Genomic DNA, 18,111 nt, shown 5'->3' with positions numbered 1-18,111 from the left:
TTCTCGGCCTCGATGTGTGCTAGAGAGCCATGAGAGCAGGTCTATATGCCGAGCAAAAGAATCGATGGTCAGACTCCGTTTTCACTTGGCGCTGCATCTGGATCGCAATGGGACTCTTGGTTCCTTCTAACCCATGACCTAGCCCTCGTGTATCTGTAACGAAATCTATGAAGCCCAGCCTGTACCGTGACTCCCAATCCAGTGCCTTCGTCAGTCTCCGTATGTCTTACAGCTGCCACTCAGGAACGGTAAAGTTGCGCTGTTGTGGCCAGTTCTCGGGTCTGCATGAATGAAGTGTCAGCTGGACGTCGCTACAACCCAGCCATGGAAAGACGCACCTTGTTAGCAGCAGCGTCGCTATCCGCCGCCGCCTCTCGCCCGGCTCCTCAGCCGCGGTCAATCGTAGCCAGTCACCAAGCCGCCTCCTCAGCTCTTCCTCACTCTTGCCCAGCACGTTGAGGCCGCGTTCAGCACAGGCGATGCGAAGCTCCTCGACTTCCAGCCCCGACGGGCCGCCGCCGTCAAGCAGTCGTTTGTCATCGACCTCGAGGTACGACAAGCGCAATTTGCCTTTGATATTCCACATTCCCGGGGGTGTAAATCCCAGCCGATCCCACATTGCCCCTGAGAGATCCAGGGTTCTGAGAATGTGCTGGCGCGCTACAGCTTTGGTGATTTGGGGGCTGAATGCACCTTCAGGATACTTGCTCTCCAGATCGTTGAATGCCGCCGCACGCCGCCGTTCAGCTTTTTCCAATATATCCTTCATCAGACTCGGGAACCGGCATGTGAAGGGCAGTATGCCGCTGACGAAGACGACCAGGAGGGGTGTGAATTCGCCGGCAACCATGAAGAACAGTGCAAACACGGGCAGCCGCACGAGATCGTGCCTATTTCGCCACAGCAGTACCCAGTCTGCGCGGGAGAAGGAATCTGGAACATAGCGAGGCTTGAATATCGTGGGCCGCTCAGCCCTGGGCAGGCTCTTGACTTTGGCGTTGAGCAGCTTGGCGTTCGTCACGACGGCCTTGACGCCCTGGGTGAAGAATTTGACGTAGGATTTGCCCAGCTGGAAGTAATACTTGACGGTGGACGGCTGAGGCTCGACGGGTTGCAGTGGCGGCGGACGCGTTGAAGCTGGAGGATTGAGGAATGGGTTTACAGGTGCCAGCTGCGGAGTGGCAGGGCTAATGTTCTTGTCATTGCGAAGAATTCTTGACTGATGCAATGCTCGGCTGGCGCGCAGGATATGCGACTGGGCGACTATTCGAGGTCTGAAGAGCCTCCCTTGGGCCATGATGTGGTAACTCATGCTTGTGGTTGCACTCCTGCCGTCAAGATCTGGATGAAGATGTTGAAGGGAAGACGTCTATAGAGAGCTGAGTTTTAGCATCATGATCGACTGAGGTTGGACTAGCTACCTAGTTGCGGATCAGAGGGCTTGGGAGGTTTACATGATGACGACCAGCTTTCGGGGCGAATCTGTGCAGTCTATGCGTCGTCTATGCCATCATGATGGTCGATTGGCCAGCTGCTAAACTTTGGATTAGTCAGACGCGACTCATATTACAGTCAACAGCAGATCCGACACACTCTCGGAACACTGTCAATTGCTCCCAAGGCAGTGTGGGCTTGTGAATTGGTGACAGATGGCTTGAAAAGTCAAAGAATGATGAGAGGAAAAAGAAAATTGAGAGGTTGCCGCTTCCTGCCTACTCGGGAAGTCGCATTCGGCGGCGTTCCGACCTGGGATCCAATTGGTCTGAGTAATAAGACCGCCAACTTTTGGACGCGAGCCTCAGGATATTATTACAGCCTCGTCTCATCATGCTCGCTGGTTCTCGAGTTGTAAGACATGAAGATATATTATCACGACTCTTCATTATACCCCGTTGCAAAAATCTTATTACGTGATACATCTATAGACCCAAGTTCGAATGACTACCTTCGCAGGATGACTCTGCTGATTGCATGCGAACAAGCTCCTGTTCTGGCTTCTCAACTCTTACATCTACCCTATAGATAGAGGTCATCGACATTGCTACGGAAAATTGCAGACGGAGCACATTGTATCAATCTGCGCGACCAATGCGTACATGTATTCTAGAACAGCAAATTCGCATCTCGGCCAGACTTTCCGTGGATGCTCGGCTTTTCTATTCTGTCATTTATGATGCAGTCGTGCTGCTCCAAACGAAGCGGGCCCTTGCACACCGCACCAAGGAGACGAGAGTTGCTCCCCAATGATTCTGTCGACTAGGGGGCTGGTTCAATCACTATCAAGGGAGCATTCATGTCAAGATGTGCAGTGCCGATTGTGTACTAGACTAGGCCTTGTCGGATCTTGTTGTTGTTACAGTAGCTCGATGGCGTCTGCCGGCAGTCCATTATCGAGATACACAACCCGGCTACGTCTGGGGAGTGACGAAGAAGAGGCTCAACTTGCAAGCTACCTATACCTTGCTACTACAGTACTATGAACACACATACTAATGGCATCTTCAACAACCTCCACCTTGCCCCCGATGGCGTCAATGGCCCCCCCACTGACTCGCCGTTGCCGTGTCTTGCTTAGCGGGCTCCGTCCCATCTCGAACTTTGCGGTGACTAATCGCTCAGCTCACACAATCTTCGAGGGAAAAGGCGGCTTCTGAAAATCCGCATCGCGATCAAGGAGACAAGTGAAAAAAACAAGCATCGCCGTTGCCGATCTGTGGGAATCAAAAGGAGATCGATTGACGCCAAGAAACAAAGAAAGTTCTGACGCATTCTTTTTTTGCTCGCCAGGGGTAATAAGAAAGGAGACAAACAAGGAACACAGACAACAACACATAGAAGACAAAGAGAAGAAAAAAAGGAGCCATGGTTCGTTCAGGGAGACTAGTCACAAAGTTCTCAACACTGGCCGTTGTGCTCACCTGAAAGCTGCAGGTCCACGCCGATGCGTCCAACTTTGCCGAGGGCGTCACCAAGGATGATGCCTATGAGCAGGTGCTGCTGCAGGCCGAAGGGCTGTTTTACGGTCAGCGCAACTGGGTTCGTATATCCATCTCCTTTCTTGTCCCTCTCTCCTCACCGCGTCTCGGCGGGCAACATGTATGTAATACGACTCAAGGACTAACATGCGGCTCCCCCCGGCTGGCGATGACCAGGTCTGGTAGGTGATGGGCGTCGACTCCATATTCATCCGCCGAGCGAGGCCGGATCCTCGCAGCTGGAGGTATGAATTTGATATGATCATGACTTGTGTTGACGCGAGGCGGCTAGCAACCTCTCCAACGCGGCTTCGCTGCTGTGGCATGCCTACAAGTCCCTTCCCGCCCCGAGCAACCAAGTGAACTGGGCAGGTAAGTTGGCAAACAACAACTCCCAATTGAGAGACACAAAACTCTTCGAGACGAAGGGACCAAAGGGTGTTATGCTTATGTTTGCTTCCCTCTAGGCTTCTACGTGCTCGATCCCTCAGCCAAGGATCAGCTCATTCTGGGACCGTTCCAAGGCAAAGTTGCCTGCCAGACGATCCCGTTTGGCCGAGGCGTGTGCGGTGCTGCTGCGGCCACCAAGACTACGCAACTCGTTGACGACGTCGAAAAGTTCCCCGGCCACATTGCGTGCGACAGCGAGAGCAAGAGCGAGATCGTGGTGCCCATTGTATCGGGCGACAAGCTCGTCGCAATCATCGACGTCGACTGCGCCGAGCTGAACGGATTCGATGAGACGGATAAGAAGCACCTCGAGCACCTCGCCGACCTGTTGGCAAAGGGCTGTGACTGGTGATAGATGAGCTGAATGAAGATGACCTACCTATGAATGGAAGACATCGATGGCCTACAGTACTGTGCGAGTGAAACAATTGTCGACCATTGGCATGCCTTGACGACATGGCTACATGTAATATTGGTGTGTGTGTTCTTACAGATGTGCAATGTTGAAGTCCTATCCGTACTTTGCTCGCTACTCATCATCTTACCGATATCTCGTCGAGCTATGCGAGATCCCACTTGTAGAACGCAAAACAAGAATTCGAGCCCATCGGATGTAAGCGAAACAGTGACCGCCAGTTCCGCTTCTCCCTCCCCATCATATATGATACGGACCACACCGTCTATTACATCTAGGTACCTATAGACGCGAATATTCGTCACGGAACACACGCACGGAGAGTGTCCGTTTGGGTCACGAAAGTTATATCCTGATGCGCCATCCGTAGACGCCAATATTGGGCACAAATACGGAGTACTACTACATAGTACACAAGGCAGGGATGTGGTGTGGAGGGGGAGAGAGGAAATGACAAAGAAGCGCAAGTCGAACAAGCTCCAAAAGGGCTGCCAGTACCCGCTGCTGACGCCTCCTGAGATGCGCGGCTCGGAGAGACTGCCGCAGCAATTCCCACACGTCGTGGGCGCAGACGGATCTGATTCGATGGCCTTGAACGACTGGGTGGGTGGTAGGGCGACGTCAGCTGGCTGGGCTTGGGGGAGCAGGCAAGGATCCGTGGTGTTGCTTGTTTGTCGATTCAGTTGGTATGGAGCAGGGCTGCAGGCATGAATGGTGTCGGAAGAAAAGAGAGAGATGGCGGTGATGCAAGAATTCGAGGTGATTGATGCCTGTAATAAGTTCTGGGTCTCGGGGGCTGTCCATGGAGACGACTGGAGGAGATGATATTTGATGTACATACAATGCTACGGCCAGGTCCTAGTCATTGATGTTAGCATGTCCCGTCCATGAGCAAACGTGCATTCAGCTGAAACTGCAGCACATGGAGAAAGCCAGCCAGCACGAGTCGCTGCAGAAACGCGTGGGCAGCGGCTGAGACGGTCCAGAGAGATGGCCATGTGCATTCCAGCAATGCAGGGAGCCCGATCGATCGTCATGCACCAGTGATTCAACCGCTCCCGTTTCTTTGTTCCAGGTTCCCTCTGGCGGGTTGTTTACATTGACGGAAGCAGCTCTTTTTAGCTGAGCAACGCAACACAACACAACACAGCACAACACAACACAATACAATACAACAGGCTTCCGTTGACAGGGCACCGCCTCTTCCCTGCAAGATCCCAGCGCGATGAGACCCAGGCGGGGCTGAGGCAGACTTGGGCATTGATCGCGGGCCACTAGACCGCTGGACGACAACCTCGAAAGAGAGGCTCGCGGCCAGTCAGCGCTCCAGGCTGGGCAGATGCCCGCTGCGGCCCTTGCAGTAGTAGTAGTAGCAGCCGCTCCAGCCACCCCGATTTCGAACCAGCCACCCAAAGGGCATCATCAACAAAGGGATTGATGGCGGGTTCGAAAGGGCGGGCGTTGCTGCAGCGCGCCGTATCAAGCAATCCATGGACAAGGTGCCCGCATCTCCAGCCCTGAAACCCGCCAAGGGTCGCTCTCTCTTGTGACGGATCCAAGGATAAATGCGAGTTGGCTCAAGACATGTAACTTTTGGATCATCGTGGAAAGGGTGGAAACGCCCAAAGTATCGGCATTACCTCCCGATGCTTGCATCGAGGCCCGTTCAGTTCCTTGGAAGAAGAACTTCAAAGTTCCGTCCACCGAGTTTCCACGGCCCCTCTCTCCCCCCCCAGCCTCGCACCAGACCTGGGCTGTAATGCTAGGACGCACAGCACTGCTGCAGCCGCCTGGCGGTGCGCTACCTAGACTGCAGCCCAGCACCCGCCACAGCGCTACGGCCGCTGGAACAAGGCGCTGGGGCCCAGAGGGAGCTCCCTGGAAGGGCAGATGCATGGCATGGAGCACTGCTGTGGCAGGATCCGTGCTTCCCTTGGGGCTCCAGCTCGTGCGGGACGCCCAGCAAGAAGCATTACCTACCTCTCCACACCCTCCACGCCCTCTCTCTCTCCTCTCCTCTCCTCCCCTCTCTTCCAAGTTTCCATTCTCTTTTAACCTCTTGCGCTGCCGTATCCGTGGGCATCAGATTGATGCTGTATACTTTCTCTTCTTTCATCTCCGTGACTCCCTCGGCGGCTATTATTAGGTCTGATTCGTCGTCATCGCCGGCACAGCCTTTCTCACGTCTGCAAAGCTTAATGGTGGCGTCCAATTACGACGAGCCGCTGATCGCCAGACGCTAGCATACCATCCATACCAAGACCTCGAGATCTGCCGATGTAAACAAAAGCAACAGCATCCCAGCGTCCCGCAGCATGGAGGTCTCCCATCTCCTACCTTCAAAAACCGGCCGAGGCAACGCTCTTGCGAGCCTGTTCCAGCCAACCATGGCCCTGTCCACGGCGTCCAAATCATTCGCCATCAACGGCCCGCACACCGCAGGCCTGTTTGCCGACATGTCGGTCGACGGCCCAGTCATTGGCACCCTCGTTGCCATTGTCGACCGCGCAAAGAACTTGCCCAACCGCAAGACCATTGGCAAGCAGGACCCCTACTGCGCCGCCAGGCTGGGCAAGGAGGCCAAGAAGACGGCCACGGATGTCAGAGGCGGCCAGACGCCCAAATGGTAAGCCCGTTCTGTTTTCCGTCGGATCCCGTCATGGAACTTGGTGGTGAGACAAATATTGAGAGCAAGCGACTGACCTGGACCTATCCTTTTTCTTTCTTTTCGACTCGTGCAGGGACCAAGAGCTTCGCTTCACAGTGCATGATTCAGCCGACTACTACCAGCTCAAGGTCTCCGTCTTCACAGACGACAAGAAAACCGACCTCATTGGAGAGGCGTGGATCGATCTCAAGGGCATCATCATTGCTGGAGGCGGCCAGAATGACGTGTGGCAGACCCTCACCTGTCGAGGCAAGTATGCGGGGGAAATTCGACTGGAAATCACCTTTTACGACAGCCGGCCCAAGCCCGAAAAGCCCGCTGCCAGGTCTAGGCAATCCATGGGCGGCGAGCTCGAGAACTCGTCGCCAAAGCGCAAGGACATTGTGAAAAGACGTCCTCTGCCGACCGATCCCGTCACCGGTGAGGTCACTGCAAACATCTCATCTCAAACCCCGCCAGACTATCACCAGACACCACCCCGGCATATCGGGAAATCCATCCATCACTCACCATACAACTCCACCAGCTCACTCAACGAAACCACCGAGTACGGCACTCCGCCACAGGGAAGCACTCGCTCGCGCCATGGAGACTACTTTCTTTCACACTCGCCCAGCGGCCATGGCCATTCTGGTTCCGGCCGTGTCGAGGGACCTCGCCAGCCACGCCCGACACGACAGGACTCGCACGAGAGAGAGAGCCGCTTCAGCCAGAAGATACCCGTCTCGCCCTATGAGCAGTTTGACCCCCGAGGGAGCACCTATTCGCTCGCGGGCGACACCTACGACATGATGACCCCAATGGACGATCCCGCGCCCTATCCTCCCCAGGGGGCTCCTCGACAGGCCGCTCCGCCACCGCCGGCTCACCGATCGCGGCACAGCACCAGCCAGGAGGGTCTGCCACGGAGAAGTGACGAGGCGTCGCCTCAGAGGGTCACTCCGCCTGCGTCAATGAGATCTGACGTTTTGAAAAACGAGGCTCATAGAAACACCACATCAAACTACCCTGGCCGCCCGCAGTTTCGGGCCTACGATCCGACCATGGCCGCTCCACCCCCCATGCAGAAAGCCATCGCGTACGAGCCGCACAATTCCTACGACTCTCTCGACTCTCAGCATCGCTCCATGCAACCCACCGTGGAGGACGTGCCGGAGTCGCCCCCAGGCTCCATGCGAAGCAGGCCTCGCCGCAGCATCCCTCCCCTAGACGAGGTGGTGTACGATGCCGGTCCCATTCCAGTGTCGACAGGCCTCAGTCGCTCTCCAGGAGGTGCATCTCCTGGGTTCATGAGCCAATCCCCGGGTCCATATCCGTCTTATCAGGAGCAGCCTCGGAACCAAAACTCGGTGTCACCTCTGTCGACTAGGGATTATACCGAGAGTCCGGAGCAGATGGCGCAGTACTCCTACGGCAGCCAAAGCCAGCGCTCTACCCAACAGCGAGAGCACGAGACCACCTACATCCAGAGCTCTCCGAGCTACGGGCTTCCAGGACTACCCCCTTCCTTGGCTCCTGGCGTAGATCCCAACTTGGTTCAAGAGATGTCTAACAGAGCATATGGGGAACAACACCAAGACGGCCGATACAGCTATCAGACCAATCAAATCGTCAGCGTTTCTACTCGAGACCGCCATAGGAGCGAGCCGCCACCGCCTTCGCACGAGCCGGCCTACGGCGCTTCGCCGCAAGCATACGAATCATACGACAAGCGAAGATCGGGTACATATGCCAGTGGGCCTGACCCGCATGCGCAGGGATATCGAGATGCTTCCCCTAACCCCCAACATAGAATCCGACGCAAGTCGGTCAGCCCTGCACCTCGCTCTTCTGACAATAGGAGGCACTCGGACATTCCCTTCAGCCCAGACTCCTACGACGCCTTCAACCCTGGCATATCTTCTAGAGATGCATCTCCCGGGCTCGACCCGTCCGACTCGCCTTCCAAGATTGTCACGCACGACGGCAGGGAGATTGACCCATCGGATCATCTACCTGAAGAGTCCTGGGCTCCCGAGCCAGAGACCAAACCCTCGCCAGAGCCTTCGCCGACTCGAACCAGGCCGGCTCTATCTGGAGCACAGCCGATGCCGCCTAGCGGCCGGAGGCCCCTCCGCATTAGCATGGCAAGGACCTCGCAGGCCATGGTGCCGTCCACCGCCTACGGTTACACGGAGGGACCGCGTGCTCCGCCGGTGCAAGGCGGGCGCCAGCGTCTGCAGAAGAAGACTCGCCACTCCATGCCGCCGACGACGGCGGTTCCAAACCCTCCCGCGCCTATTGCGCCAGACAACTTCCATGACAGGACGAATCATTACAGTTCTACTCGATCACGCGCTGGCGCGTGGGACCACCCAACCGACAACTATGCACCTCACTACAGCGTCGCTAACCAAGGCCCTCCAATCCCGGCCAAAGTGCCACTGCCCGTTATGAGCGGCGCCAATGGAGGGGCCGAAGACATGGCTCTGATCCAGGAGATGCAAAAGATTGATATCGGCACCGGCCGTTCCAGGCGCCGAGGCGGTTATTGAAACTCTCATGATGCAGTGTAACTCTGTTTTGTACGAATATTGATGAGGCATGTATAAATCGGTATTGGGAAGGATAATGGGCGGCGTCTTTGGAAAGTTTGGAACCATGAAAATCATTCTTTCCCTCGTTTCCCTTTCCGTATCCCTGTTTGCCTCTTCTTCTTTTTTTTTTTCATTTTCTTATATTGCTCTCCTTGTGTCGCCTTTTCCTTTCTTTTCCATGATGCTAGCAACGGTTTTCATTTGATATATGACGTGACGTGGTAGTAGATTTAGAAACGAATGCAAAACTATGAATGATATGGCTGTATGATGATGTGATGCCGTGCTTGACAGACAAGAAGCGATGATGCAGGGACGGAATTTTCCCCTTGCCATCGTGTGCGCTAGTGTACACTAGTCTATGAATAGTATAGCGCTGCTGTCCCTGCGGTAAAGTTTCCGCAGTTCGATCTTATCGACTTTTGCTTATCGCCAACAAAAAAAAATATCCAACTTAGCCTGCCAACCTCACACTGCACGAACTGCTTGGATCGTCACATAGCCCGTCTCTGGGAGCGAGGACAGAACCCAATTGCCAATTCAACACACCTCAATACCAGAAGAAAACATCTCAGAGCTTTGGCTTGAAACCAACCGACTAGTCGAAGCGACGAAGCACAATGGCAACACAAGTGGCGCCCCTGCCGAGGGTCAAGCTGGCATCGGGCCCCGCGCCCTTGACCGCAGAGCAGAAATACTGGAAGTCATTCAAGAACCAACTCCTCATCCCGTCGCCGACCAACTTTCCGGTGACGCACGTGTCGAGCAGCAATGACTCCTTTGCCGTGACGACGGGCACCCGCGTGCAGATCTACTCGATTCGCAGCCGCAAGCTGCTCAAGACAATCACACGCTTCACAGATGTGGCGCGCAGCGGCGAGATTCGCAAGGACGGGCGCGTGCTGGTGGCGGGCGACGACACGGGAAGGATACAAGTGTTTGACGTGAACTCTAGGGCTATTCTGCGGACATGGCTCGATCACAAGCAGCCCGTGTGGACGACCAAGTTCTCGCCCGTGGAGCTGACGACGGTGCTGAGCACGAGCGACGACAGGACGGTCAGGCTGTGGGATCTGCCGAGCAGCGAGCCGACGAGCACGTTTGTGGGCCACACGGACTATGTGAGGGCTGGAAGCTTCATGCCGGGCACCATGGCCAACATGGTGGTGTCGGGAAGTTACGATTCGACCGTTAAGCTGTGGGATCCGCGAACGGGCAACAATGCCGCCGTCATGACATTCAAGCACGCCGCCCCCGTCGAGAGCGTCCTTCCCCTGCCTACGGGGACGACGGTCCTGGCCGCTGCCGGAAACGCCGTCAGCGTGCTCGACCTCGTTGCCGCGCGACCGCTACATCTCATTACCAACCACCAAAAGACGGTCACGTCCATGAGCCTGGCCTCTGGTGGCCGCCGCCTCGTCACCGGCAGCTTGGAAGGCCACGTCAAGATGTTTGAGACGACTGGATGGAACGTTGTCAACAGCTTCAAATACCAGGCCCCCATTCTCTCTGTCTGCGTCATCCCCTCAGGCGATGCCTCCGGGGCTGACGATCGCCATCTCGCCGTCGGCATGCAGTCTGGCGTGCTCAGCATCCGCACGCGCATGACGGGCGCCGAAGCCACGAAGCAGCGCGAGCGCGAGAAGGAGATGGAAGCCCTCGTTGCCGGAACCATCGACTCCCTCGACGCCAAGAAGCAGAAGCGCAAGCGCCGCATCGAGGCCTCCAAGCGCCTTGATATGCTCGGCGAAGGCGCCGACGTTGTCATTGCGAACGAAGGCCGCGTCACGAGGAAGAAGGAAAGACCATGGCAAGCCGACCTCCGCCACGCCCGCTACGCCAAGGCCCTTGACCAAGTCGTCGACCGCACCTCGCCCGAATACGCACCCCTCAACGTCCTCACCCTGCTGCTCGCGCTCCGTCACCGCAGCGCCATGCGGGATGCGCTGGAGAACCGCGACGAGCAGAGCGTGCAGCCCGTGCTCAAGTGGGTATGCGGACACATTTGCGACCCGCGGTACGTGAGCGTCTGCGTGGAGGTTGGCATTCACCTGCTGGATCTGTATTCGGAATACGCTGGCGCTTCGGCGGAGCTGCTTCAGGGGTTCAAGACGTTGCACAGGAGGGTCAAGGTCGAGGTCGAGAGGGCGCAGTTGGCCTGTCAGAGCGGAGGCATGCTGGAGAGCCTGATGATGAGCGCGGTATAACGGGACTTGTGTGCTGCTGCTTGAGGTGAGGAGAAGAAGAGAGAAAAAGGGCGTGGGAGCATTTGGGACAAGTTTGGCGTTTGGGCGGCATCTTTCATGGCTTCGTATTCCCCCGTTTGTAAGAGACTTTGGGGGATTCTCTCTTGTGTACATTGTCTTGACGACTGCACACTCGATTAGAGATCAATAATAGAGTGTTAACTGATATGATTGCATCTCATCTTGCCTTGTCCGGTTTTGCCTTGCATGAATATATTAGCACACATGCTGACATATTTCGGCGTTCAGATATATATGAATGCTTCAACTTGTGTAACTATATGCGTTGTCAGATGCATGTTGCCAGAAACGGAACGGCACCGCTTTTCTGTTCTTTGTATCGCGGCTGAATCCTATATTGCACTTCTACGGAGTAATTCTTCAAGGCCGATCGTAAACAATGCCCAAGCCGGGCCACCAATGAACTCGACAAGAGGTGTAAGTAAGTGAATGCATCTTTGACCACTCAGCATCGCGCGGCCTCCCACTGAACGCCTCCATATCACATGATGACATGTAGCCAATCAATTTCGCGCTCTTGTAGATATTTGCATACAGGACTTGTGAGTAAAATGAGGGGGTTCATATGCATGGTACGGATTACATGCCGTTGCCACTTGGCTGGCAGTTGCAGTGGTTGTAGGCCTCCCGCTTGTTGGTGACTCGACTACAAAAGCTCTACTCGCTTCCGATGCGGTTGCTTTGGGTCGCATCATTCTCAAGAGCAATTACTTTCCTCGTGGTCACTAAATCTGAGAAAAAGGCTTTGTTTTCCTTCTTCACTGGTTGAGCGTCGCTTTCTTCCAAGTTAGATAACCAACCCCCGATCCAATTCGGGCTTCGCCAGGGAGCGCCGAGCTTTTCAATCCATCGCCAGTTTCTCTATTTTTTTTTCGTTTCAATTTCCTCCAAGTTTCTGTATCTCTTAGGAAGCCACAAACGGCTGGTTTTCCGCGTTGCCAAGCTTGTCTTGCCATTGCAGTAATGGCCTCTCAACATGCCAAGGAGGAGGAGGATCTTCCCTCCTGGTACGCCAATCTATGGGCTCCTCGAGTCGACCTCATCGGTGACATTGCCGGCAAGGAGCCGTTTCTCATTCATGGAGAGTCTTTGATGCGGCATTGTCTCGAAGAATCTCCGCCGGACTTCCAAGGTAGGCAGATAGAGCTAGACACGGAAGCATCCCCTCATACCAACTCGACTAAATACTCATCGACTCGAAGACAGCCCCCAGCTAACAGTTTATAGATGGATTTCAGTTGCTTCATGCTGTGTACGTCGTGGAGAGATTTCTCAGCAATCTGCAAAAGAGGGGCTGCGATTTTGACGTCGTCTTCTTCCGAGACCTGAGGAACCTTTGCGTGCCTCATCTCTCTGGATTCGAATACAAATACCAATACGCACGAACCGTCATCATCAAGCATCTGCAGAGACATGCTGAGGAAAACGCGAGGAACGGTGCAAGGGCAGCCGTGTTGGAGTTTGAGTCTGTCGACTGCCGGGAATTCCGCGAGTATCTCGAGGGCTTGCCAATTCACTTTGTTCTATGTCACGATGGCGTTGAATCGGAAGATGTCAAAGACACAATCGTATTCCGGAATCTGATTTGCTCTTTTATGAGGCGTGGCAAAAATGTAGCCATCATCAATGCTCTCGAATGGAAGAGTTCAAAGGTACGTGGCTTGGAAACATACCTCCTCCTTCTATTGCGAGCATCAAACTGACAGTCCATCCTCTTACATAGGCATACGCGCCTTTGCTGAGCATATTACCCAAGGAAGTGCAGCCAATTGACGCCAAATTGGAGTTTGATTCGCCGTATACTTCATCCTTCGACGGAATGGATCTATGTATCCAGCCTAGGCTTGTCGTGCCTCAGGATCTCACTGCTAGAGAACGCTTGGGAATCACAGCCTGTCTAAACCTCGCCAACTCACCGGGGAGCGCTTTCGCGGATCTGAATCAACTACAAGAGGGCATACAGGCTTTCCTCCTCCATCTTGCAGTCCTCAAGCACTGTACCCTGCTTGAGCGGCAGCACTGGGTTGGTGCCCGTCGCTCCAACCCAGCACCCGAGCATCAGAATCTGTTGCGTGGAATTACCGAAGCGTCGTTGCTGTTGATGGAGAAGGACGAGTGGATAACAAGCATCAATACTGCCGAATGTACCTGGGATCTATATGATGCTATTGATGGTTCTTTGTTTCATTTTACGCTCGACTCTCTCCGATCCCGTCAGGGGCTTCCTGACCAAATCATCCAATCATGGCAACATCTTTGGTCGGCTTTCCGCGCAGCAACAGGCCGACAGTTCCCCGAAAGCCTCCCCAAGCTGGTGGACATCCCGACCGAAACTCTCCCGGATCATCTAGACAAGTCACAAGTGTCGGCTCTGCCCTTTAGCCACCCTGTCCTGGATGCGTTTCTGAATGATATCAGGTTGAAAGTGACCCAAGACACGCAGGACACATCCGCACAATCAGTGTTTGAGGACCTTCACCATTGGCACAACACCAAGCTATTACTGCCGCCTAACAAGCCGCAGAAACTCGGATTCTTTGCAAGAAGGAGAATTCAGAAACGTGTGGCCGACATCGTGGCCTACTCGGCGAGCCTTACCAATGCAAGAGGCAAGCTCATTGAGCCTGAATCCATCGTCGTGAAGAAGGCTGCGGCAACGCATGCTTCGAGGAACAAGAAGTCCTCGACAGAGAGCAGCAGTAACAGCACAAATAGCCGACCCCAGCATCAATTCAAGAAGCCAGGACGCCCCGCAAACAAGCCGGGTGGCAGGGAGAGGGCTCTCAGAGCCGCGCAAGAGGTTCAGGAGCGAAAAGCATCCGACAAGCGGGATAGCACAGTCACGCTGTGGGCCGATACGTGCCGCGAGATTGAGAAAGAACCTTCTCTGATAGCCCGCTATCTGAAAGCTCTGAGATTCCTGAACGACCGATCCAAAGTCGACCATGTCGCTCTTGGATCAGAAGTCCATCTTTATTTGTGCCACCTTCTCGGGAAGTTGTGGGCAAAGGCACGGACAGATGCCAACACAAGAGCCGGTGAGAACACATTGAGATAGCTCCAATACCCTGTGTAAGAGCATGCTAACTGTAAGGTCCCAGGATCTTACCTCATTGCTCTCATCTGGAGATGGCTCCAAGAGCTCCCGGCGATTGGGGTATCCAAGGCTGTGGCCCGGGCAATTCAGAAGCTGACAGTGTGCCTTGAGATTCCAGACCTTCCGATTGCCATAGGTAGTCAAACACACAAGATGTCGTTCGAGTTTGACTACGGTGCTTTAAAAGACATGAAAAAGACCATGGCAAACTTCCAGCAAGTGCAGCTCGAGTTTGCTGCCCCTTACATGGACCGACGATTCGACTCCCAGCCGGATACGCGGGTGCCCTTTGATCCTGACGCCTGGCAAATCAAAGTGCTGAACTCCATCGATGCCAACAACAGCCTGCTTGTCATAGCTCCGACGTCTGCGGGAAAGACATTCATCTCCTTCTACGCCATGAAGAAAGTGCTCGAGGAGAGCGACGACGGTGTGTTGGTGTACGTCGCTCCGACCAAGGCCTTGGTCAACCAGATTGCCGCTGAGGTTGCAGCCCGCTATACCAAGAGCTACAAACAAGATGGAAAATCCGTCTGGGCTATATATACTCGCGACTACAGAGTGCAGAGCCCGACTGGATGCCAGATCTTGGTCACGGTCCCGCATATACTGCAGATCCTCTTGCTCGCGCCAACAAACGCCAAAGGGCCAAATGCCTGGTCAAAGCGTATCAAGAGAATCATATTCGACGAGGTGCACTGCATTGGTCAAGACGACGATGGCATCATCTGGGAGCAGTTGCTTCTAGCAGCTCCGTGCCCTGTCATTGCCCTCTCGGCGACCATTGGCAACCCTGGCCCCTTTCAGGAATGGCTCTCACAGGTTCAGAGAAGCAAGGGGCTCAAGCTAGACACAGTGGTGCACACCACTCGGTATTCTGATCTCCGCAAGTTCATTTATACACCACAGGGGCGTAAACCGTTCCAGGGGCTTCGTCGCAACAAGGCGCTTCCGGTGCCTGGGTTGGACGAAGGTGACAGAGCATGTCCCGAATTTGAATTTGTTCACCCAGTTGCAGCTCTCACTGACAGGTGTGTATAGCACTCATCATCTTAGGACTGAATATCCGAGCTAACAATGTTCCAGGGCTCGCACAGCGCTTGATGATCTTTCTCTGGAGGCAAGAGACTGTCTAAGCCTATGGAGAACGATGATGGAGGTCTTGTCGAAGGAAGACGCCGCCAAATTTGGCGTACCGGATCTCTCTACTTGCCTCCCGGAAATCATCTCAAAGGCAGACGTTATTCGATGGGAGGCAGATCTCAAACAAGCTCTTCGACGCATCATGGAGAGCCCAGACAAGGTGTTCCAGGAGATCCGAAACCGGTTGGAGATGCGCTCCGTTGAAGAAGATCCAGATCCTGCCCCCATTCAGGACAAGAGCAACATATTCCACTTGGTTGTCGATTTGCATAGCCATGACGCCCTACCTGCCCTGATCTTCCACTATGACACTCATGGGTGTGAGCAGATTGTGAAGATGATCTTTGCCAACCTCGTGGTAGCTGAGGACAAGTGGAAAGAGAGCTCACCGGAATGGGCCAAAAAGATGGAAGACTTTGAAGCATGGCGTAAGACTGCCAGCATACAGCAGACTCTGATTATACGTCAGCGAAACAGAGGCAAAAATAGAGACGACGTAAGGATGTCGCAGGACGAGCGGTTACGAGAGGTGGCGAGTATCGAGATCAGCCATTGGGCAAGCTTCGATCCGGACGAGCCATTGGAACGGTTCAGCTTCGCAGACACAACCAAGATGCAAGCCTCCGAGGTAGAGGTCATAGTTCAGCCCGTACAGGGCCAGGTGGCTGACTGGATGATCGATGCCCTTCGACGCGGTCTCGGTGTGCACCACTCCAGTCTGAACCGCGAATATCGCCAAGCGTGAGTACTCTGCGACAGCTCTACACTGGCGCACCTGACTGACTAAAGAACCTACACAGGGTCGAGGTGTTGTTCCGCAGAGGTTATCTGAGGGTTGTCGTTGCCACTGGAACATTGGCCCTGGGCATCAACATGCCTTGCAAGACGGTCGTCTTCCAGGGCAGCTCGGTATTTCTCACCGCCCAAAACTTCAGACAGGCGTCGGGCCGTGCCGGGCGTCGAGGCTTCGATCTCCTAGGGAACATTGTCTTCAACCAGATCCCACGGAAGCGCGTGTATGAAATCATGTCGGCACGGCTGCCGGGCCTCAACGGCCAGTTCCCCATATCCACGACGCTTGTCCTGAGGCTCTTCTCGCTACTTCACGGGTCGGACAACTGCGAGTTTGCAGCGAGCATGGTGCGGTCGCTGCTGTCCCAGACGCGCCTCTACTTGGGAGGACCCGAGTCGGAGATGTCCATCAAGCACCACGTCCGGTTTTCCATCGAGTACCTTCGGAGACAGAATCTGCTCTCCGCTGCCGGCGTCCCCATCAACTTTGCCAGCATCGTGGGCCATCTGTACTTCATGGAGAATGCAGTGTTTGCCTTTCACTCTCTGCTCAGAGGCGGGTACTTCCACCGCCTCTGCGCAGACACGAACCCCGACAGAGTCTTGCTGGAAATGGTGCTGGTGCTCTCCCACATCTTCTGTCGGCTCCCGATCAAGCGCAATCAGAAGAATGTCGAGACTGCCCGAACCTCATCGTCTGTCATCTTTCTTCCACCTCTTCCCAAAGAAGCTGAGCGCCTGCTCATCCAACACAACCAAGAAACTCTTTCTATCTTCAAGAATTACGTGAAGTCGTACGTCAGCCATAACCTGGCCAACACTAGGGATCGAATACTGCCATTTACTCAAACATTAGTTGGCCAAGATGAGCCGGTTCATTGGGCGTCTGCTGACTCCGGCGCCGCGGCCATGGTGAGATCCCCTTTCATTGCCCTCTCTGGAACTACGGACAACTTCACGACGATCCACGAGCTGTGCCAGACGGTGCGCGGAGACGTCTTCTTGGAGGAATCGGCCATCCCAACGATACCAATGTGGCCGCATGATACCCGCCAGGAGTTCAACGCCTATCTCTACGATTTCTACAAGCACGGCAGCTTGGATGTCCTGGTAAGGGACAACGGAATCCGGCGGGGTGAGGTGTGGTTTCGCCTCAAGGATTTTTCTCGCACGCTGAGCACCATCATCAGCAGCCTCACGGTCCTCATGGACGCCAGTAATGAAGATGCGGAAGAGGCTTGCGAAGGGTTTGAGAGCCCGTCGGATAACGAAGCTGGGACCACGAGCAGCGGGTCGAGCGATGACGGTTCTGGTGCAGAGGCAACTTCTTCTCCCATCAGTGTTGACGACTGGGATGGCGCTGGGTATGCGAGCCTTGATGGTCATGCAAAGGGGAAGGGACTGTATCGAGTGCTTCGAGCATTTATTCGGCTGAGGGATGAGTTTGATGAAAAGTTCCGCAAGGTGTGGTCGTGATGGCTGGTGGTTCTATATGGTCTGTGGGAAGGTCTGTAAGGGCAAATCTGACAGGTATAATTTGATATGAGCTGTAATGTGTGATCAGGAAGACGGGATGTATTGCTGGATTCTTAGTTCAGATCTCGTAGAGGAGTGGTGTCTTGTCATGTTGTGAGATTGACTACAAGCTTGACCGACTGGGTTTGCCTGTGCTGTTCCCGTCTTCATTTTGTCGCCGCCGACGTCTGATAAGAAGCCGTAATGGCATCT

The 18,111-nt window shown here is 54.6% G+C and overlaps 5 protein-coding genes across 5 annotated transcripts; 4 read left to right on the top strand and 1 right to left on the bottom strand.

Moving 5' to 3' along the window:
• Nucleotides 1-226: 226 nt before the first annotated feature.
• On the bottom strand, nucleotides 227-1,297 carry TRIREDRAFT_63913 (uncharacterized protein; the record flags this gene model as incomplete). Its single annotated transcript, XM_006966286.1, has 2 exons — nucleotides 227-281; nucleotides 339-1,297. The coding sequence occupies 2 exons, from the start codon at nucleotides 1,295-1,297 to the stop codon at nucleotides 227-229; spliced, it is 1,014 nt and encodes a 337-aa protein (XP_006966348.1).
• Nucleotides 1,298-2,928: 1,631 nt separating this feature from the next.
• On the top strand, nucleotides 2,929-3,777 carry TRIREDRAFT_63657 (uncharacterized protein; the record flags this gene model as incomplete). Its single annotated transcript, XM_006966389.1, has 3 exons — nucleotides 2,929-3,036; nucleotides 3,260-3,347; nucleotides 3,467-3,777. Coding segments are annotated over 3 exons (507 nt in total), but the record flags the coding sequence as incomplete, so codon positions are not given.
• A 2,450-nt stretch (nucleotides 3,778-6,227) lies between these two features.
• TRIREDRAFT_122480 (uncharacterized protein) lies at nucleotides 6,228-9,190 on the top strand (the record flags this gene model as incomplete). Its single annotated transcript, XM_006966388.1, has 2 exons — nucleotides 6,228-6,466; nucleotides 6,582-9,190. The coding sequence occupies 2 exons, from the start codon at nucleotides 6,228-6,230 to the stop codon at nucleotides 9,040-9,042; spliced, it is 2,700 nt and encodes an 899-aa protein (XP_006966450.1). The 3' UTR covers nucleotides 9,043-9,190.
• A 496-nt stretch (nucleotides 9,191-9,686) lies between these two features.
• Nucleotides 9,687-11,466, top strand: TRIREDRAFT_49373 (uncharacterized protein). Its single transcript, XM_006966387.1, has one exon. It carries the CDS (start codon nucleotides 9,705-9,707, stop codon nucleotides 11,289-11,291), a length of 1,587 nt encoding a protein of 528 aa, XP_006966449.1. The 5' UTR covers nucleotides 9,687-9,704; the 3' UTR covers nucleotides 11,292-11,466.
• Nucleotides 11,467-12,314: 848 nt separating this feature from the next.
• Nucleotides 12,315-17,607, top strand: TRIREDRAFT_63756 (uncharacterized protein; the record flags this gene model as incomplete). The annotated part of the gene is made up of 7 exons (XM_006966386.1): nucleotides 12,315-12,483; nucleotides 12,579-13,003; nucleotides 13,075-14,389; nucleotides 14,549-15,479; nucleotides 15,535-16,332; nucleotides 16,392-16,983; nucleotides 17,176-17,607. Coding segments are annotated over 7 exons (4,662 nt in total), but the record flags the coding sequence as incomplete, so codon positions are not given.
• Between the last annotated feature and the right edge of the window lie 504 nt (nucleotides 17,608-18,111).

The sequence above is a fragment of the Trichoderma reesei genome (assembly GCF_000167675.1).
Source record: "Trichoderma reesei QM6a unplaced genomic scaffold TRIREscaffold_12, whole genome shotgun sequence".
NCBI lineage: Eukaryota > Fungi > Ascomycota > Sordariomycetes > Hypocreales > Hypocreaceae > Trichoderma > Trichoderma reesei.
The sequence above is the reverse complement of the archived record's forward strand: the minus strand, read 5'-3'. Positions and strand labels throughout refer to the sequence as shown.

What these genes read in the sequence shown, in the direction of transcription:
- TRIREDRAFT_49373 (XM_006966387.1), top strand. Translation starts at nt 9,705, where the DNA reads ATGGCAACACAAGTGGCGCCCCTGCCGAGGGTCAAGCTGGCATCGGGC.